At 48.1% G+C, this 16,479-nt stretch overlaps 1 protein-coding gene across 1 annotated transcript in view; it reads left to right on the forward strand.

Moving 5' to 3' along the window:
• The window catches only part of Ahnak (AHNAK nucleoprotein), an 89,725-nt gene extending 74,179 nt beyond the window's left edge, over positions 1-15,546 (forward strand). The window contains exon 6 of the mRNA XM_027944587.2: positions 14,868-15,546. Coding sequence (XP_027800388.1) covers positions 14,868-14,875 — 8 coding nt within the window. The 3' untranslated portion in view covers positions 14,876-15,546. The remainder of the gene's footprint in view (positions 1-14,867) is intronic.
• Positions 15,547-16,479: the final 933 nt, after the last annotated feature.

Below are 16,479 nucleotides of genomic sequence, written 5' to 3' on the forward strand. Positions count from 1 at the left end.
AAGGACAGCGCCAGAGCTAACATGGACCGGCACTTTAGTTCACTGTCCCATGGTGACCTTTGCGGAGGTCACGTACCAAGCCCCCCTCAGCTCCTTCTCCACCCCTCCCTGCCACTCTCTTCTCCCCAAGTGTCCTCCTGAAGTTGCTCTGTGGCTCTCCCTGTTGTCCTGGAAGGTCCGTCCCTGTGAGCCCTGAAAGGCTGCGGGTTCCGGTACTGCCCATCTGGTATCTCCTCGCTGCCCAACCCACTTCAATTTTGGCTAAAGGAGGAGTCCCAAGGGTGTGTGCTGGGAGGATATTGCTGGAATGAGGACCAGAAGTTCCAACTTTCATTATGAAACAATCCCGTTCCTTCATCTTCAGCTTCTCTTTCACATTCTGTGGTGTTCTTTAAATTGTTTGGGTTTTGGTCATCTCTCTGTTCATGGTCATTCTGAGGGTGCTGGGGTTGAAGATGGAATTCTTTTCAAATTCCTGGGCAGCCTCAGGGTGAACTCAGAATTTCTGACTTGGTACATGGCAGAGTGTGTGTAGGACACAGCCCCACTATTGAGATGTGTCCTTGACACACAGTCCACAAAATCCAGACCTAGAATTCAAACCCCAAATCTGGTTTCCAGAGTCCCCTTTGCACCCACTCTTTTGGGTGAACTGAAATCCCTTGAAAGCTCTCTCTCAGTTCTCACAGACACTACATGGGAAGGCCGTGCTACAGTGCACTTGCTGCACTCCATCCCCAGGAGAAGTCTTTGACAGAGGCTGAGATGAAAATATGGCATTGACCGCGAAGGCTGTAATGAGGCCATCACTGGGTGACCGCTCCTACTAACCCTTTCCCCCCCCAAACAGCTGCTAGTAAGAAACCACAGGAATAGAACAGATCTCCCCAAGCCCCTGACACATGGAATCATAACAGCAGACAATGCAGTGGGTAGGACTTCAGTCCAGATGGGGACAGCCTGCATTCAGCTCTGGCTCACCCACTTGCTAGGTGTACTGCCTTTGCCTCAGGCTGCCCCTTGCTGAAATGGGGATAATAAAGCCATGCATAACACAGTATTATTCTGAGGGTGACATGAAACCACAAAGGTGAAATACTTGGCATGAAGGAAGTACTTGATAAATACTTTTATTATATAATAATGATATAATAATTGCAGTAATTATTGATACTCTCTTTGGAGTGGGCTTTATGATCTATCAGGCAGGCTTCTTGAGAATATTTTGCTAATTTTCTGTCATAGGTCCCCAAAGTGACATCTATCCCATGAGGTTAATTTCCTTAAACTAAAGACTTTTGTTCTTTTTGTTTTTTTTGGAGGGGGAGAAGTACTAGGAATTGAACCCAGATGGCCTCTACCACTGTGCTACAACCCAGTCCTTTTTAATTTCTTTCTTTCTTTTTTTTTTTTGAGACAGGGTCTTGTTAAGTTGCTGAGGGTCTGGCTTAGTTGCTGAGGCTGACCTTGAACTTGGGATGCGGCTGCCTCAGCCTCCTGAGTTGCTGGGATTGCAGGGGTGTGCCACCACACCTAGTGTGGCTTTTGGTCTTTGAGAGAATCCTGTTAATAATCTACTATTCCAAGCAATTAACTAGCAGTAATTTTGCAGTGGTTGACTGGGAAGGGCAGAATGGGCACAGGGTGAGTGACGGGGGTGAGGAGGGCCCTGGAAGAGCAGCAGACTGAGGGCAGCCTTGCTCTGACCATACATTTTCCCCTGGGCTTATGTTCCTTATGTTGTTGGTTTTCTTTAAACTGAAGTCTTGCCATAAGGATTATTCTGAAGTTTTGGTGGAGAAGAGATGAGACTGACGCCTGTCCTTGGCCTGTGGAGGTGGAGTCACTAACCCCTGCTGGAAGGGCAGGCCCAAGATGCTTGCTCTTCCTGGAGTCTCTACCAACCTTTGCCATGACGGTTCTCCCCCACCCCCAAATAGTAGGGACTGAACCAAGGATGCTCTACCACTGAGCTACACCCTTCCTTTTTTATTTCTGTATTTTGAGACAGTCTCATGAAGTTGCCCAGGCTGGCCTGGAACTTGCGATCCTCCTTCCTCATCCTCCTGAGTTGCTGGGATTGCAGGCCTGCACTATTGTACCCAGCTGCCATTGTGTTTATCACAAATGTATAAGATATAGTCCATGTTTCTATAAATATATCAAAATAGATTCTCCTGTCATGTATAACTAAGAAGAAGAACAACAAAAGAACAGAGTTCTTGGTGTAGCACCATTTATTGGGCTATTCTGTGAATGGCATGAAAGACAAGGATCACTACTGCAAAGGGCTTTATCAAGATCCATGCTAACTAATGTGATAGCCAGCAGCCACTGGCTACGTGTGGCTACTGAGCATTGGAAATATAGCTAGCTCATATTAAGATGGATTATAGATCAGTTGAGTAAGTAGATCAGGAGAAGGAAGGAGAGGGAAGGGGAAGGGATTGGAGAAGGTTATTGATCAAATTATGTTATGTGGCCAGGTGTGATGGCGCATGCCTGTTATCCCAGCAGCTTGAGAGGCTGAGGCTGGAGGATCACAGGTTCAAAGCCAGCCTCAGCAACTTAGCAAGGCTATAAGCAATCTAGTGAGACCCTGTCTCAAAATAAAAAATAAAAAGGGCTGGGGTTATAGCTCAGTGGTTAAGCACCCTTGAGTTTAATTCCTGGCACACACACACACACACAAAAAACTATGTGTATGTATGAAAATGGCATATGAATCATGCTAGTATGTATAATCAAAAGGCACTAATAAACAATAAATTGAAAACTGTAATGTTACGGCTGGGATATAGCTCAGTGGTAGAGTGATTACCTAGCACGTGCAAGGCCCTGAGTTCCATCCCCAGCACTGCCAAAAAATAAAATAAATATTAAAAACAAAAAGTTTGCAACTAGCTTGGGTAACAGTGAGTCCCCATATAAACAGATAAAAGGTAATGAGCTTTTGACTTTGACTGCAAAGTCAGCATCTACTGAGTGTCTGGTGCTGTGCTAAAGTGTCCAGAATGTAAAGACGATGAATATATCTCAGCAGGTAAGTCCAATAAGCCTAGGGCTGGTGGCTCTTGAACCTCTCTGCTGATGACTTCCTCTCTCCTTCCCAGTGGAGGAGCAAGAGGAGGGCGTTCCAGGCATGGGAGGTGCACACAGGCCTGGGCCATCAGGAGATGGTGAGCAGCACAGTGTGGCTGGGGTAACTTGCTTAGGTAGATTGATGGCCAGGCCTGCGTGCAGGGAGGAGGGAGCCACTGGAGATTTTTTATACAGCTCTTCTTTGTTCTAATCGTAATCATAATAGCAGCGATGGCAATGCCCAATATTGAGCACTTTCTTTGTGCTAGGCATTAGCTAAATGCTTTAACGTGAGTCATTTAATTCCACTTACAGGGGAGGCTAGGAGAGTTCACAGAGCCTGTTCACACAGCAGCAGGGCTGAGTCAAGCCAGCTGTCCAACCCTGAGCCATTGCTGATAACTGCTCCTTAGTCCCCCTAATCCTCAGTGTCCTCATCTGCAATATTTACTGCATATGGTTCTTTTATTGGGGGAACATATATAAAATTTGGCACAGTGCCTGGAACATTATAAGAGCTCAGTAAGTGTTAGTCATTGTTATTTGTGTTTCTGTTATCTATTTTAGGGTGTCCCCTGGCAAGCCAGGTGCTGGGTGGTACCTTTGAAACTGCATAGGTTGGCACCAGAAAACTGAGCTCATAAAACCGCTCTCACCAGAGGAGGGTGCAGAAGGGGGTGTGTTTCCACCATCTGCCCATGCCCTCCCTGGTTGCTGTGGTTACCAGCCTGAGCACCTGATTCTCTGTCACTGGTGCCTCTTCGGCTCGTGTCTGGGTGACCCTGTTCCTACCTGGCTTTGTTCCACAGCTGCTTCTCTGAGGTCGCCTCCTGCCTCCCTCTCTGGTTTCAGTTTTGCTGCAGCTGAGTGGGGACAGACCCCACAGGGGACACAAGAGAGAACCGATGGAAGGGACCAGAGACCAGGAGGCTATGGAAGGTCTCCAGGGGAGGGAAGGTGGGGTGTGAGCAGAGGGGATGTGAAGGAGACCTGAGAATAAGGGACAGAAGGAGGATGCCACTAACCAAGGGAGGAGGGATACGTGGGTTGGTGTTATTGTTTGCGTCAACTCACACGTTAATTCAGAAATGTTCAGAGGTGAAATGATCAGACTATGAGAGCTGTAACCTAATCACTGGTTTAATCCACTCGATGGCTTAACAGTTGAGAGGACTACTGTACTAGATGGTGACTGTGAGCAGGTAGGGTGTGGCTGGAGGAAGTAGGTCACTGGGGGTGTACCCTTGGGGTTATATTTTGTCTCTAGCTCATTACTCTCTCCCTTCTTCCTGGACGATCCGAGCAGCATTCTTCATCATGCCCTTCCTCCATGATGTTCTGCCTCATCTTGGGCCCAGAGCAATTGGAATTGGCCAGCCACAAACTAAATCTCTGAAACTGTGAGCCCCAAGGAAGCTTTCCTTCCTCTAAGTTGTACTTGTCAGGTATTTTGGTCACAGTGATGAGAAGCTAACACAGCTGGGGGTGCTTTTGGCTGCAAGTAACAGCAAACCTGTCCAGTGGGGATTTAGATAAGAGGGACTCTTTTTCTCGAAGTTTGGATGCCAGCAGCAGTGTCCATGTCGATCAATGTCTCTGGGGTCCCCTCCACCTTCCCTCAGCTTTGGGCATTATGTTCTCCTGTGGCTGAGTCCACAGCAGCAAATAGCAAGCAGCACAGAACACACAATCTGCTCATGTCCTTCTTACTGGTGGGCGCAGATGGCGGTAGAAGACCCCAGCTAATCTTCTCTAGATCCCACAATTCTGGGACCAGGGGCTGTGCCCATCTTGCTGATATCAAAGAACCTTTTTCCTCGACAAAAAAAGATTTAGCCATCCAAGAAGGGGAATGGTGTGGAGAAGCAGTGTTGGCCGTAGGCACACCCATAAGGAGAGACTTTCTGCTGGGTTAATTGATGCGGGGTGGGGGGGCAGGTGGGATGAATGCTGAGAAGGAGCCTCCGGACTTGATGCTCAGTGGACTCCACCTGAGGCTCTTGAGAGGGTGGTTCCCAGGGGTTGCTGACCTTCACTGCAGACTGCAGGCTCTTCAGAATCATGGGGAGCCATTCAGGAGGCGAAGACTGTTTGCTGTTAAAGGTGAGAATGGAGTGGGGACAGTCACTGGACTCAGGAGGTAGACTCAGGAAAGCTTTTCAGTTTGGGGCTGACTTGAAGATGAGTATAGGCTGAGAAAGGGGCCAGCAGGGGAGAGGGTGAAGATTTGAAGCAAGACAGGCTAGTTGATCCTGCATCCCCTGAAAGAGATCAAATTGCCAAGGTGATGGCTGACACTGTGACCAATGGGAAGACTTTTCTGAGAAGATTCAGATGCCTTCTCAGACAGGAGGGCAGGAGGGCAGGATGGTGAGCCCAGCCAGGATGGAGATTGCTCTCAGCTTGTGAAATGGGTCGGCTCATTTGGAGACTGAATCCATGATCTTGACTTTCTCCTCCTCTTTGTAACATCCTGATATCAACCACATTTAGGTTGCGCAAAGTGGTGCAGGCCTGTGATTCCAGTGACTCAGGAAGCTGAGATGGGAGGATGGCAAGTTCAAAGCCAGCCCCAGCAACTTAGTAAGGCCCTAAGCAATTTAGTGAGACCCTATCTCAAAATTTAAAAGATAAAAATAAAAAGGGCCGGGGATGTGACTCAGTAGTAAAATGCCCCTGGGTTAAATCCCCAGTACCCACCCCCCAAAGAGGTCTCACATTTAGAGTTTTACACTAGGAAGTCCAAAGACAAAGCCCTGGGCTTGGGTCTTCTTTCCAGATGGATGGAACTGCCATGTGCCCAGCCATGGGTGGGGCTTTTATGGACACAATCTCAGGGTGTAGATCACTTAAGCAGCCTGGCCCCAGCAGGTCCTGGGGAGCTGGGTAGGCTGCAGGCTGGAGAGAATGAACCATGACTTGGGCAAACAGGGCTTGGGGCTCAGGATTAGTACTTACAAGTTGGGATTCTTTGGCCTCCTCTAAGTCTGTGCCTTCATCTGCAGAGGGTTGGGAAGTGGCAGCTCACCTCCATCCTCTGCTCACTTTTTTTTTTTCTTTTTTGGGGGGGAGTTCCTGAAGATTGAACCCAGGGGCACTTTACCACCAAACCACATCCCTAGCACTTTTTATTTTTTGAGATTAGGGTCTCGCTAAGTTGATGTGTATGGTCTCTAACTTGCGATCCTCCTGCCTCAGCCTCCCTCGTTATTGGGATCACGGGCCTGTGCCAGCGTGCCAGGCTCCCTGCCCACTGTTATAAAGTGTGCTGGCTCCTCATGGAGATTAACCAAACACCTTCTCGGCCCTTCCACCACCCGTCCCTGGAGGAGCCCAGTAGCCCGGCCTAGGATGGTGCTTTTCGTCACCATTCCCCCTGTTCTTTACTTCTGGCATCTTTTCCCCCTTTGTTTTGGGGAATGATGGCATGGGGCCCAGCTAGTAGGACTGACAGCCAAATCTTTCTCTTCTATTTATTCAGATGGTAGCCATGGATGCAGCAAAAAGCAAACAGAAGTTTGACTCGATATATGAGCTCAATATTCCACAACATTTGAGGCTGGTGTCTATTTACGTAGGAGGCATAAAACATAACATTATGTTTAAATGAATAATGGCACCAACAGAAAAAGAAAGTGCATTTTTAAGACAAAGTTCTTGGTAGGAATGCTCAGATGCTACGCTGGCCTGATTAATGCCTGCTCCGTGGGTCTCCTCTTCTGGCATTCACATCCGGGCTGTCTCATGGGTACGAGTTCAGAAAGGAAAAGTTCTCTCTGAAGCCACCCCCTTCTTCTGGCAGGTGGGGCAGGACTTTGAGCTAAGCCGGGCTCTGTGTGTGTCTGTGGTGTTGTCGGGGAGGTTGGGAACCAGTGAGGAGCAGGATCCCTCTGTTCCCATCAAAGTTGCTCCTATCAGATCCTTCCTGCTCCTTGCCTGGGCTGTCTGGTGCCTGCATCTTTCTCTAAACAGAAAGCTAAATGGGGATTCCTTGAGTCTGTACCTGGGAAGTTCTTGGGAAAGTGTCTGGCTCTCCTATGGTCACATCCGCCCCCCATGGAATCAGTCAGTCAGTCAACAAACACGGGAGGACCTGGAACTTGTGCCAGGTGGAAAAGAAGCTTCAGGTGCATCTTTGCCCTCAAGAAATCAGCACCTAGCTGGAGAAAAACAAGGTGTGCCATGGAAATCAAGAACTGGGAGGCCTCTGGGAGCAGCCCTTCCCCGTGGCACGGACATCCTGGAAGGCCAAAAGTGCTGGGCGGGGCCTGCTCCTAGTCCTGGCAGCCGGAGCAGAGAGAAAGAGAATCTGGGATTCATTGTGCGGTTGTTTCTAATTTCCTTCTGCTTTCGAGATCCTCTTCTAAGGGAGAACAATGCCCTGAACACCGAGGCCCAGGCTTCCTTGGCTGGGCACCCGCCCAGCTGTGGGGGAGGCTGGCGCTCCACAGAGTACAATAGCCCAGCGCTGGCGTTGGGGCAGATGGGGTTTGACTCTGGACTCTGAGAATCTCTGGGGACAGTGGGGTTTGGGGCTGGTTTGGGTCCCCGCTTGTGGAAAAAGTCCCCTTCACCCCCGTCTCATGTATACAAGTTCTTGTGGAACTGTCCCTGATGGCCAAGGAAGGACAGTCCAGGGGCTACCAGGTTCTCAGGCAGCTGGGTGGAGGGGCCTGGAGCTGCCAGCTCCCTCAGGACCTCGGTCTGGAGCCAAGAGCCTGCTGCTGCCACACCCCCAGCCGAGGAGGACAGAGGAGGCTCCTGAGAACCTCTCCCTGGTGGAAGGGTCCTGCGCTGCAGCTGGTATGTCCACAGCCAGGCTTGTAAGGCCAGCGGGGGGCAGGAGGCCTGTGTCCAGGGAGTGGGGTGGGGCTTCCCGCCCCTGCCTTCACACTTGGCCTTTCTTTGTAGATTCCAGTACATTGACCAGCCCTTCTAGACCCTTCATCATCAGAAAAAGAGTTGTGAAGTGAGGGACCCGCATGCGGAGAGGAGAAGAGAGGCTACAGGGGAGGGTGACCGAGGTCCCAGCCTGTGGAGCCTCGTGGGAAGGATGAGGTGGAAGTGGCAGGTGGAAGATGAGGCGGGAGGGGCGAGGCCACCCTGAGATGGCTATGGGGGGCAGCCATCCTGAGGGTGACAGGAGGAGGGGGTCCCATGCTTACATCACCCATGTTCCACGCTCTCCCTGTCCTGGTGCCATTCTTATTTGTTGTTGTTGTTGTTTAAAATTCGTCTTCACACAGATCTGTTTTTAAGGCCTTGAGTTTGATTACAAAGAAACTTTTTTCATGGCTGTGAGGGAAGCCCAACAGGTACCACTGGAGCCATCTTGAACTGCCTGGGCATCGTGTGAGTTCTCTGTGTAGGTCCACAGCAGGGTCTCCAGGCGCGTCTGACGGCCATGTTGGCGGGGGGAGTAGGGTGATGTGTGTGACTTGTGTCCCATTCAAGATGCTCCAGAGCTAACAGCGCTGCTGCTTGGCCAGGCATTCCCTGGGCTTCCTATCAGCATTCTAACATGGGAGAATGACAGCGGCTGCTTTGGAGGCCTTGGTGACATGGAGCTGAGTCCTTATGTTTAGGACAACACCTAGTGTATAGTAAATGCTCCGCCAATGTTGACAATCACCGTAACTCACTGTAACTTGGGAGGTGTGTTAGTTCAGTTTTCATTGCTATCATAACATAACCTGAGGCTGGGTAAGTTATTATTTTTTTTAAAGGTGTATTTTGGCTCCTGGTTCTGGAGGTTAGAAAGGTGTCAGCATCCGCTTGGCTTCTGATGAGGGCTTCATGCCGTGGCACAGTGGTGGGGAAGCAGAAAAGGGAAGTGCACTTGTGGGGAGGGAGTACACGAGGGAGGGAGGGAGGGACAGGGGAGGCCGACCTGCTTGGTAAGAGCACTCCTCAAGGTAAATAATCCAGTCCCTTTAGACCTCAATTACTCCCATGAGACCTAACCCAGTCTGAGATCAAGAGATTTGCTCATAAGGGTGGTGCCCCCATGACCTAATCATCTCCCCCCAGGCCCCGCCTTTTAAAGGTCCCGCCACTTCTCAATACCATTACCTTGGGGACAAGGCTTCCAGCACGTGAATCTCTGGGGTACAGACTGTAGGAGGAGGTTTTGGTTGAGGCTCTCACACCCTGGGAGCTTATCGTCTGCCTGCATGGAGACAGGACCAGGACAGGCACTGCCTCCAGTTACCCTCCTGCTCTCTCTGGATCTCTGCTGTCTCCACTGGGACAGGTGCAGCCAGGTGGCACGACCATCCTTTCCCTCATGATCATAGGATTGCACTAAGATACGATGATGGCACGAGTCACCATGAAATATCCATGATGTAATCAGTGGTCATCTTTGTCCAGAGGAGGCTCAGAAACGGGCTCCCGGGGATGGAGACTGGTGGGCATGTTCTGGGGGCTTGTTGGATCCGTCTAGTCATGGGCTGTTTCTGGAAGGGCAGAAAGAGTTGGAGGGAGAAAGGAGCTGTGGGAAGCAATCCCAGGTTCCCGGTGGGACTGGAAATTGTGCTGCAGGCCCTGGAAGGCCGACTTCCTGTTTGGCCTGGCACTTGTTCTCCCACGTTTTGGGCTCTGACACATCCTCTCCCTCCCCCTCTCTGGATCGCTCCCTCATGTGTAAAATGAGGGGGTTGCGTCCGATCATATCTAAGGACACGTTAGGCTTGAGAAAGCAATGATTCTGCCTCCCAGCCCTGCCACCCCTCACTTTTCCTTCAGGCCTCTTGGTTGACGGTGAGAAGAGGAGGACAAAGCAGGAGAGAGAAGCAGGGAGAGATGTGTGTCCTATAGCACCCAGGACAACCCCCCGCCCCCCAGCAAAGAATGGTCCAGTCCAAAATGTCAATAGTACTGAGATGGTTTGAAGGGAGGAGAGGAAGAAAGCAAATGCATAAATGCCCTACAAGTAATAAATGGTTGAATAAATAAAAGGAGAAATCTAGGGAGAAACCAAAATGCATGGCAGAAGCTTTATGTAGGAGAGAACAGAGAAGTCACCAAGTGGGGAGGATGTGCGGTCAAATGGTTAGAGCTGGGTGAGTGGCGTTTCAGGGGCTGGCCTCAGTACAAACCAGGGTTGAGGGGTGCTGTACTTGGATGCTGAACGCCCCCCAAAGGGTTCATGGGTTAAAGATTTGGTCCTCAGGGAGGTGGTGGAAGCTTGTGAAAAGTCACGAGGCCCTCAAACAAGACACTGGCCCCTCCTTCTTTCTCACTTTCTGGCTCTAAAGAGAGCGGTTTGCTGTACCAGGCGCTCCCTGCCGTCAGCATCTGGCACCCCCAACAGAAACCCGAAGCAGAGGCTCTGCTGGATCTTGAACAGGAACCTCTGAAACCATGGGCCAAAGGAAACCTTCTTCTTTTCATGAGTCAACTGTCTTGGTTATTTCATTATAATATCAGAGCTCTGACTAACACAGGGGAATTGATGCCACTCTCCCTTGTCCTTCATGGTTTGCTTGGGAAGATGCCACCCCCAGTTAGGGACCTGTATTAGTCAACTTTTTTACCCCTGTGACCAAAATACCTGTCACAAACAACTTGGAGGAGGAAAGGTTTATTATTTTGGCTCCTGGTGTCAGAGGTTGTCCATGGTTGGTTGGCTCCAAGACAGAAACCTCACGGCGGAAGGGCTTAGCCTTGAGCCGTTGGGAAGCAGACAGGGAGTGAGGCAGATAAAGTCCCCAAGAATACACCTCTACTGGGCTACTGCCTCCAGCCAAGCCCTGCCTCCTCTCAGTAGCCCATTCAAATTATCAATCTGTGAATGGATTAACCCACTGACGAGGTTGCAGTCCCCATCATCCAATCACTTCCCCAAAGCCTCCCCTCCGAACATCGCTGCATTGAGGGCCAAGTTTTGAACACTGGTGCTCTGGGGGCAGATTCCAGATCCAAACCATAACAGGACTTATGGAATTTTAGCAATGCAGCCAGGTCGGCAGTGGTGCAGGTTGGTGTCACATGACTGCCTTAGGGTAACACTGGATGTCCAAAGTCCCTGGTGATCATCACCAACTGAGCTCTAACATGGGAGCTCCGTCATGACTTGTTTTCCTACAAGACCTTTGCTCCTTAATGCAATAACAACAAGCCCGTTATGTCCAGCTCTAGAGGAAGATGTCACGTAAAGCAAGATTCAAAGATAGAAACAGAGAGAGAATGTCTTCACAGCTTTAAGGATGGGAAAAAAAAATTTTCTAAAACAGAACACAAAAAGTCAATGAATTGGATTTTATCAAAATTGAAAGTCTGGGGCTGGGGTTGTGACTTAGCAGGAGAGCACTTGCCTAGCACGTGTGAGTCCCTGGGTTCGACCCTCAGCACCACATAAAAATAAATGCATTGTGTCCAACTACAACTAAAAAATAAATATTTTAAAAAAGAATTAAAAGTCTCTCTCCATCAAAAGGAGCCATTTGAAAAATGAAAAGGGGACACAGGATACAGCTCATATGCATGAGGTTCTGGGTTCAACCCCAGCACCAGAAAATGCTATTAAAAATACTATTACTACTAATAAAAAATGAAAAGGCAAGCTCGAACTCAGAGATGATCTATATACCTGCAATGTGTTTATTTGCCAAAGTATTTGTTTCCAGAATAGATGAAGAACTACAAATCAATCAGAAAAAGAAAACTGATTAAAAATGGGCAAAAGACCTGAAAAGACATTCACTAAAGAGGATATGCAGGTAGCCAAATACCTATGCAAAGGTGCTCAGCACAACCACTCATCAGGAAAATGCCAATCAAGACCACAGTGGGACACTACTACCCACCTACTAGAGAGGCTGAAGTGAGAGGACTGCAGGACCAGACGTGGCTGAGGCTGTGGAACATTCGAAACGGCCGTGTCTCACTGTGGGTGTAGGGAAGTGGTACAATCATTTAGGAAAACACTTTGGCAGGTTCTGTTTAAGCTACAGATAATCTACTCTACAACCCAGTAATTCTACTCCCGGGTAAATATTCCCCATGCCAAGCAAAAGATATATCCAACTAGCTACTTGGGAGGCTGAGGTAGGAGGGATGGAAGTTTGAGACCAGCGTTGGTAGAATTAGTGAGACCCTGTCTCAAAACAAAATTAAAAAAAAAAAAATTAAAAAGGGCCGGGGGTGTAGCTCAATAGTAGGGACGCTTGTGTTTAATCCACAGAACTTGCCCGCAATGTGCACAAAAGATAAATATAAGAATATTCAAGGTGTTTCTACACACTTGCAACACCTCAAATTCCCATCAATGTAAGGCCAGAAAAAAAATGGTGGCATGTTCTTATATGAGAATACTCACAATGATGGAAAGATTATGCATTCTCTGATTCCACAAATGCAAAGTTCAAGAAGAGGCTAATCTAACCTATGATGAGTTAGACCCTGGTAATGTCTGGTTGGGATATGGACTGGGCAGGTGCATGAGGGAACATTTTGGGGTGCTGTAAGTTCCACTGTCCCCTTTTTACAGAGCCGGTGTTGGTTATATGAATGCATGTATGTACATGATGGTCAAGCTGTCCATTAAGATGGGTCCCTTGGGCCGGGGATGTGGCTCAAGCGGTAGCTCCCTCGCCTGGCATGCGTGTGGCCCAGGTTCGATCCTCAACACCACATACAAACAAGATGTTGTGCCGAAAACTAAAAAATAAATATTAAAAAATTCTCTCTCTCTCTCTTTAAAAAAAAAAAAAAGATGGGTCCCTTTATGTGATTTACTGAATGTATATGATACGTCTATTTAAGAAAAAGTGAAAAGAAATGCAGATGATTATGTCCAAGGGAAGCAATAACAACAATTATTTACTGAACACTCGATAGATATCAACTTGCTTTATTTCCCTTAATCCCATACAAAGCATCTGTCAAACAGATGTTTTCTCATTTTACAGATAAAGAAACTGAGGCTTAGCTATGTTAAATAACTCATGTGAATCTCATCGCTGGTGAGTATAGGAGCCAGGACTCGAATGCCACATTCTGCACTGATGCCACTTGGCTTGGGAACTTGAGGGTGATTCTTGGTTTTCTGCTTTGCCGACAACTTCCTTAAACATCAGGTGTTGGAGAGTCCATTCTTTAAAGAGAACTTCATCACGGGTCCTGGTATTCCAGGAGCCTAAAATCCCCCTAATTCTTTAAAAAAAATGGACTAGGGAACCCAATCTCTTAATGCACCCTTTCCATAAATTTGTTCCAGTGGAAAAAGATCCACAGCTTCCTACCCACACTGTTCATCCCAACCATTCTGTTAAAAATTCTCTGAGAAAGAAAGGGGGTGGGCTATAGCGATCAATATTGTGAGCCACGTTTAAGTTCCAGTTCTCCTTTTAAACTGTGAGGCTCCTGAACAGTTATTTAACTTCGCAAAGCCTTTGTGTCTGGTCTGCATAAAGGAGACAGTGGCATTTACCTTGCAGTCTCATTGTGGGGATTAAAACAGGCCACCCTTAGGAAGTGCTCAGTTCAGCAACAGGTTTATAGCAAGTGCTCAGTAGAGAGAAGGGTAGAGATATCACAGTTTTTGCTTCATTGGTGGCCCGCTCCTTCCAAGGCTCTTACAGAGGCTTAACACCTCCCCTCTATGTGTTAGTGTGTTTGAGTTACTATAACAAAATGCTTGAGGCTTAATTAGCTCACTGTTAGCTCTGGAGGCTCAAGGACATGGCACCAGCAGCTCTGCTCTGGAGAAGACCTCTTGGCATCCCACTCACCACATCCAAACCACAGCACCCTCTTGACAATCAACACACATTTTTTATTATATTAATTAATTTGAAATTTAATTGGAATAAAAACTGTGTGAATAATTTCTCCACAAAGGGTGCATATGCTGACAGAATGGGGCAGAATCTCAGTGTTTGGGTGGGTCATTTTGAATTAGATGGCCACACAAAATGGGTAGAGAATCGGAAGTGTCCTTCCAAGTGGAGGGCCCGAGGAGAGAGAATCCTAGAGAGCAGAGATGGAGCTTGGGAATAGTTAGCAGGCTATTTTGATGGGTGCCTAAGATGCATTAGGAATTAGTGGAAGATAAAGTTGGAAAGGAAGACTGGCTCCAGATGAGGCCTCCCCTAAGGTGCTCATGGGAGGTGAGGGACTCGGCCAGTGTGGGTCCCAGGGGTGGTGACCTGCGCCTGACTCAGGCTGGAGCAGGTAGGCTCAGGGGGAAGGGGAGGGTGTGATTGATGAGAGATGAGGGACTCCTGAAGTTTTGTATGGGTTTAGGAAGCCTAAAGAGGAAAGGGAAGAGAGAAAGTCAGTTTGGAGTTGATAACAGAAGGGATTACTTGTTCCTTATCTATTTAATTTTTTTTTCTGCGATGCTGGGGGTGGAACGCAGGCCTTGCAAGTGCCAGGTAAGTTGCTCTACATCTCCGGCTCCTAAAGAAGATTTCTTCATGGCTGAGGCTCAGGAGGGTGGATCTCTTCCTGGTTCCTCACCTTCATTTTCTATTTGGATGTTCTTGAGAACACACTGTCCTCTTCTGGCCTCGGACTTGAACAGGGGCACCCAAAGGACAGGCCCTGGCTTTCCACAAAGCTTCCTTTCTGCCCTCGCCAGCTGCGGGGAAAACCAGGCAGGGGGAGGCACGTGCAGACCCCAACAGAACCAAGAGCAGGAGCTTCCAGATCCTTCTCCAAATGCAAGAGTTTGTTTCGACGCTCTACCAAAGGGCGAGGGTCCTGTGCAAAGCGTCCTGGTTGTACGGAGACATGCAAATAATGTTTTGAATAAAAATCTCTTTGTTGTTGTTTTACAGGGCTGTAGCCATGGCCAGGAAGAAAACCGCCCCCTCTGAAGGTTGTTTTTGTGGCTGTTCTTTGGAGCATTGTTCTAAAAATGGGAAATTGCATATTGCGGTGCCAGAGGAAACAAACACCTGCAGCTAAAGGGCTACCTTCCATGAGGTGGCTTTTCAGAGCACGCATGATTATAGCCCCAGCCTCCTCGGTTGGAGGCTGAGCAGAGACTCTATCGGTGCCCATCTTTCTTTTCTTTTCTCTTTTCTTTCTCTCTTTCTTTCTTTCTCTCTCTCTTTCTTTCTTCCACTTTTTCTTTTTTTTTCTCTCTCTCTCCCCCCCTCCCCTGCCTTTCTCCACCCTTCTTTCTTCTCCCTCCCTCCCTTTCTTTCTTTTTAGTACCGGGGATTGAACCCTGAGTGCTTTACCACTGATCCACACCTCCAGCCCTTTTTGTTTTTTATTTTGAGACAGGGTCTCACCAACTTGCCCAGGTTGGTTTTGAATTTGTGATCCTCCTGCCTCAGCCTCCCTCAGAAGTAGCTGGGCTCACAGGCGTGAGCCACTGTGCTTGGTTATTGGTGCTTCCCTTGCAAGGGTGTGGGTGTGGGCTTATGTTTGCAACTAGGGTGGGCTTGGGCAGCTAGCGGGTGCAGGTGATTATCCACTTATCCACCCAATAAACGTTTATCAAGCATCGATTCTGTGTCATCCCTGGTGGGTTTTGCTCTGCTCCTTTCCTGGGTGGTTGAGTCACCGGGAGGGGGGGGATGCAGGCAGGCAGCTTTGCCGTCACTTCTTTATTCTATTTGGTTTTTCAGAGTCAGAGCATGATTACTGCCTCTGCCTCTCACTCTGAGGAGCCAGAGAGAACCTCAGCACATTCCCTCTTTCTTTTCTTTCTCCCTCTTTCTCTTCCCCTTACCCCTCTCTCTTTCTCTTTGATTAGTCTAAAAAAGTAGAAATGTAATTCTTAACATGAGGATCAATGCATTTCTTCAGACCCATGATTTTTCCATGTGCCTTGTCACCCACGGGGAGGACGGTCTGAAATTCTTGTTCTTTGGCAGTAGACATTAAGCGATAACTTTTGGGTTCTCTGGTTAATATTTAACATTTATCAACACTGATATAATTGCAAAATATTCAGGCCTTGAAACTGATGAAGCGTGAAATGAATGCATTTCAGATGGATTTGTGGTTTAAGAAGAATCTGGTTTTGTAAGCTGATTCCATCATCATTCACAACCAAGAAAGATAGTGACGAAGGGACCAATGGATTTCAAACTTTTGGGAATTTTTTATTACAACTTCCTGCCCATGTTATGCATGAATTCCTCAAATGAATCGGATGAGAATAGTGGATGTGTGTGGGGGGGTCTTCTTTGGGGGCCAAGGTTTTCTCTCTGGGACTACTTGGTTATTGATGTGAACTTGCCTAGAAGCAGAGAGAACTTGCCTAGAAGGCATGGAGGTGTGAACAGTGTTAATTTGGAATAAAAAAGAGTCTCGAGTTTTGTAACTGAATTTACAGTCTTATTTTCTACATTGGTTTCAAATTCTCACTAGAGGCTCAAAAGCAGGACCCTGTGCTGCAGATTCACATCCAAGTGATTTATTTATTTATTTGTT

This window comes from Marmota flaviventris, chromosome 9 (genome assembly GCF_047511675.1).
Source record: "Marmota flaviventris isolate mMarFla1 chromosome 9, mMarFla1.hap1, whole genome shotgun sequence".
NCBI classification, from domain to species: Eukaryota; Metazoa; Chordata; class Mammalia; order Rodentia; family Sciuridae; genus Marmota; species Marmota flaviventris.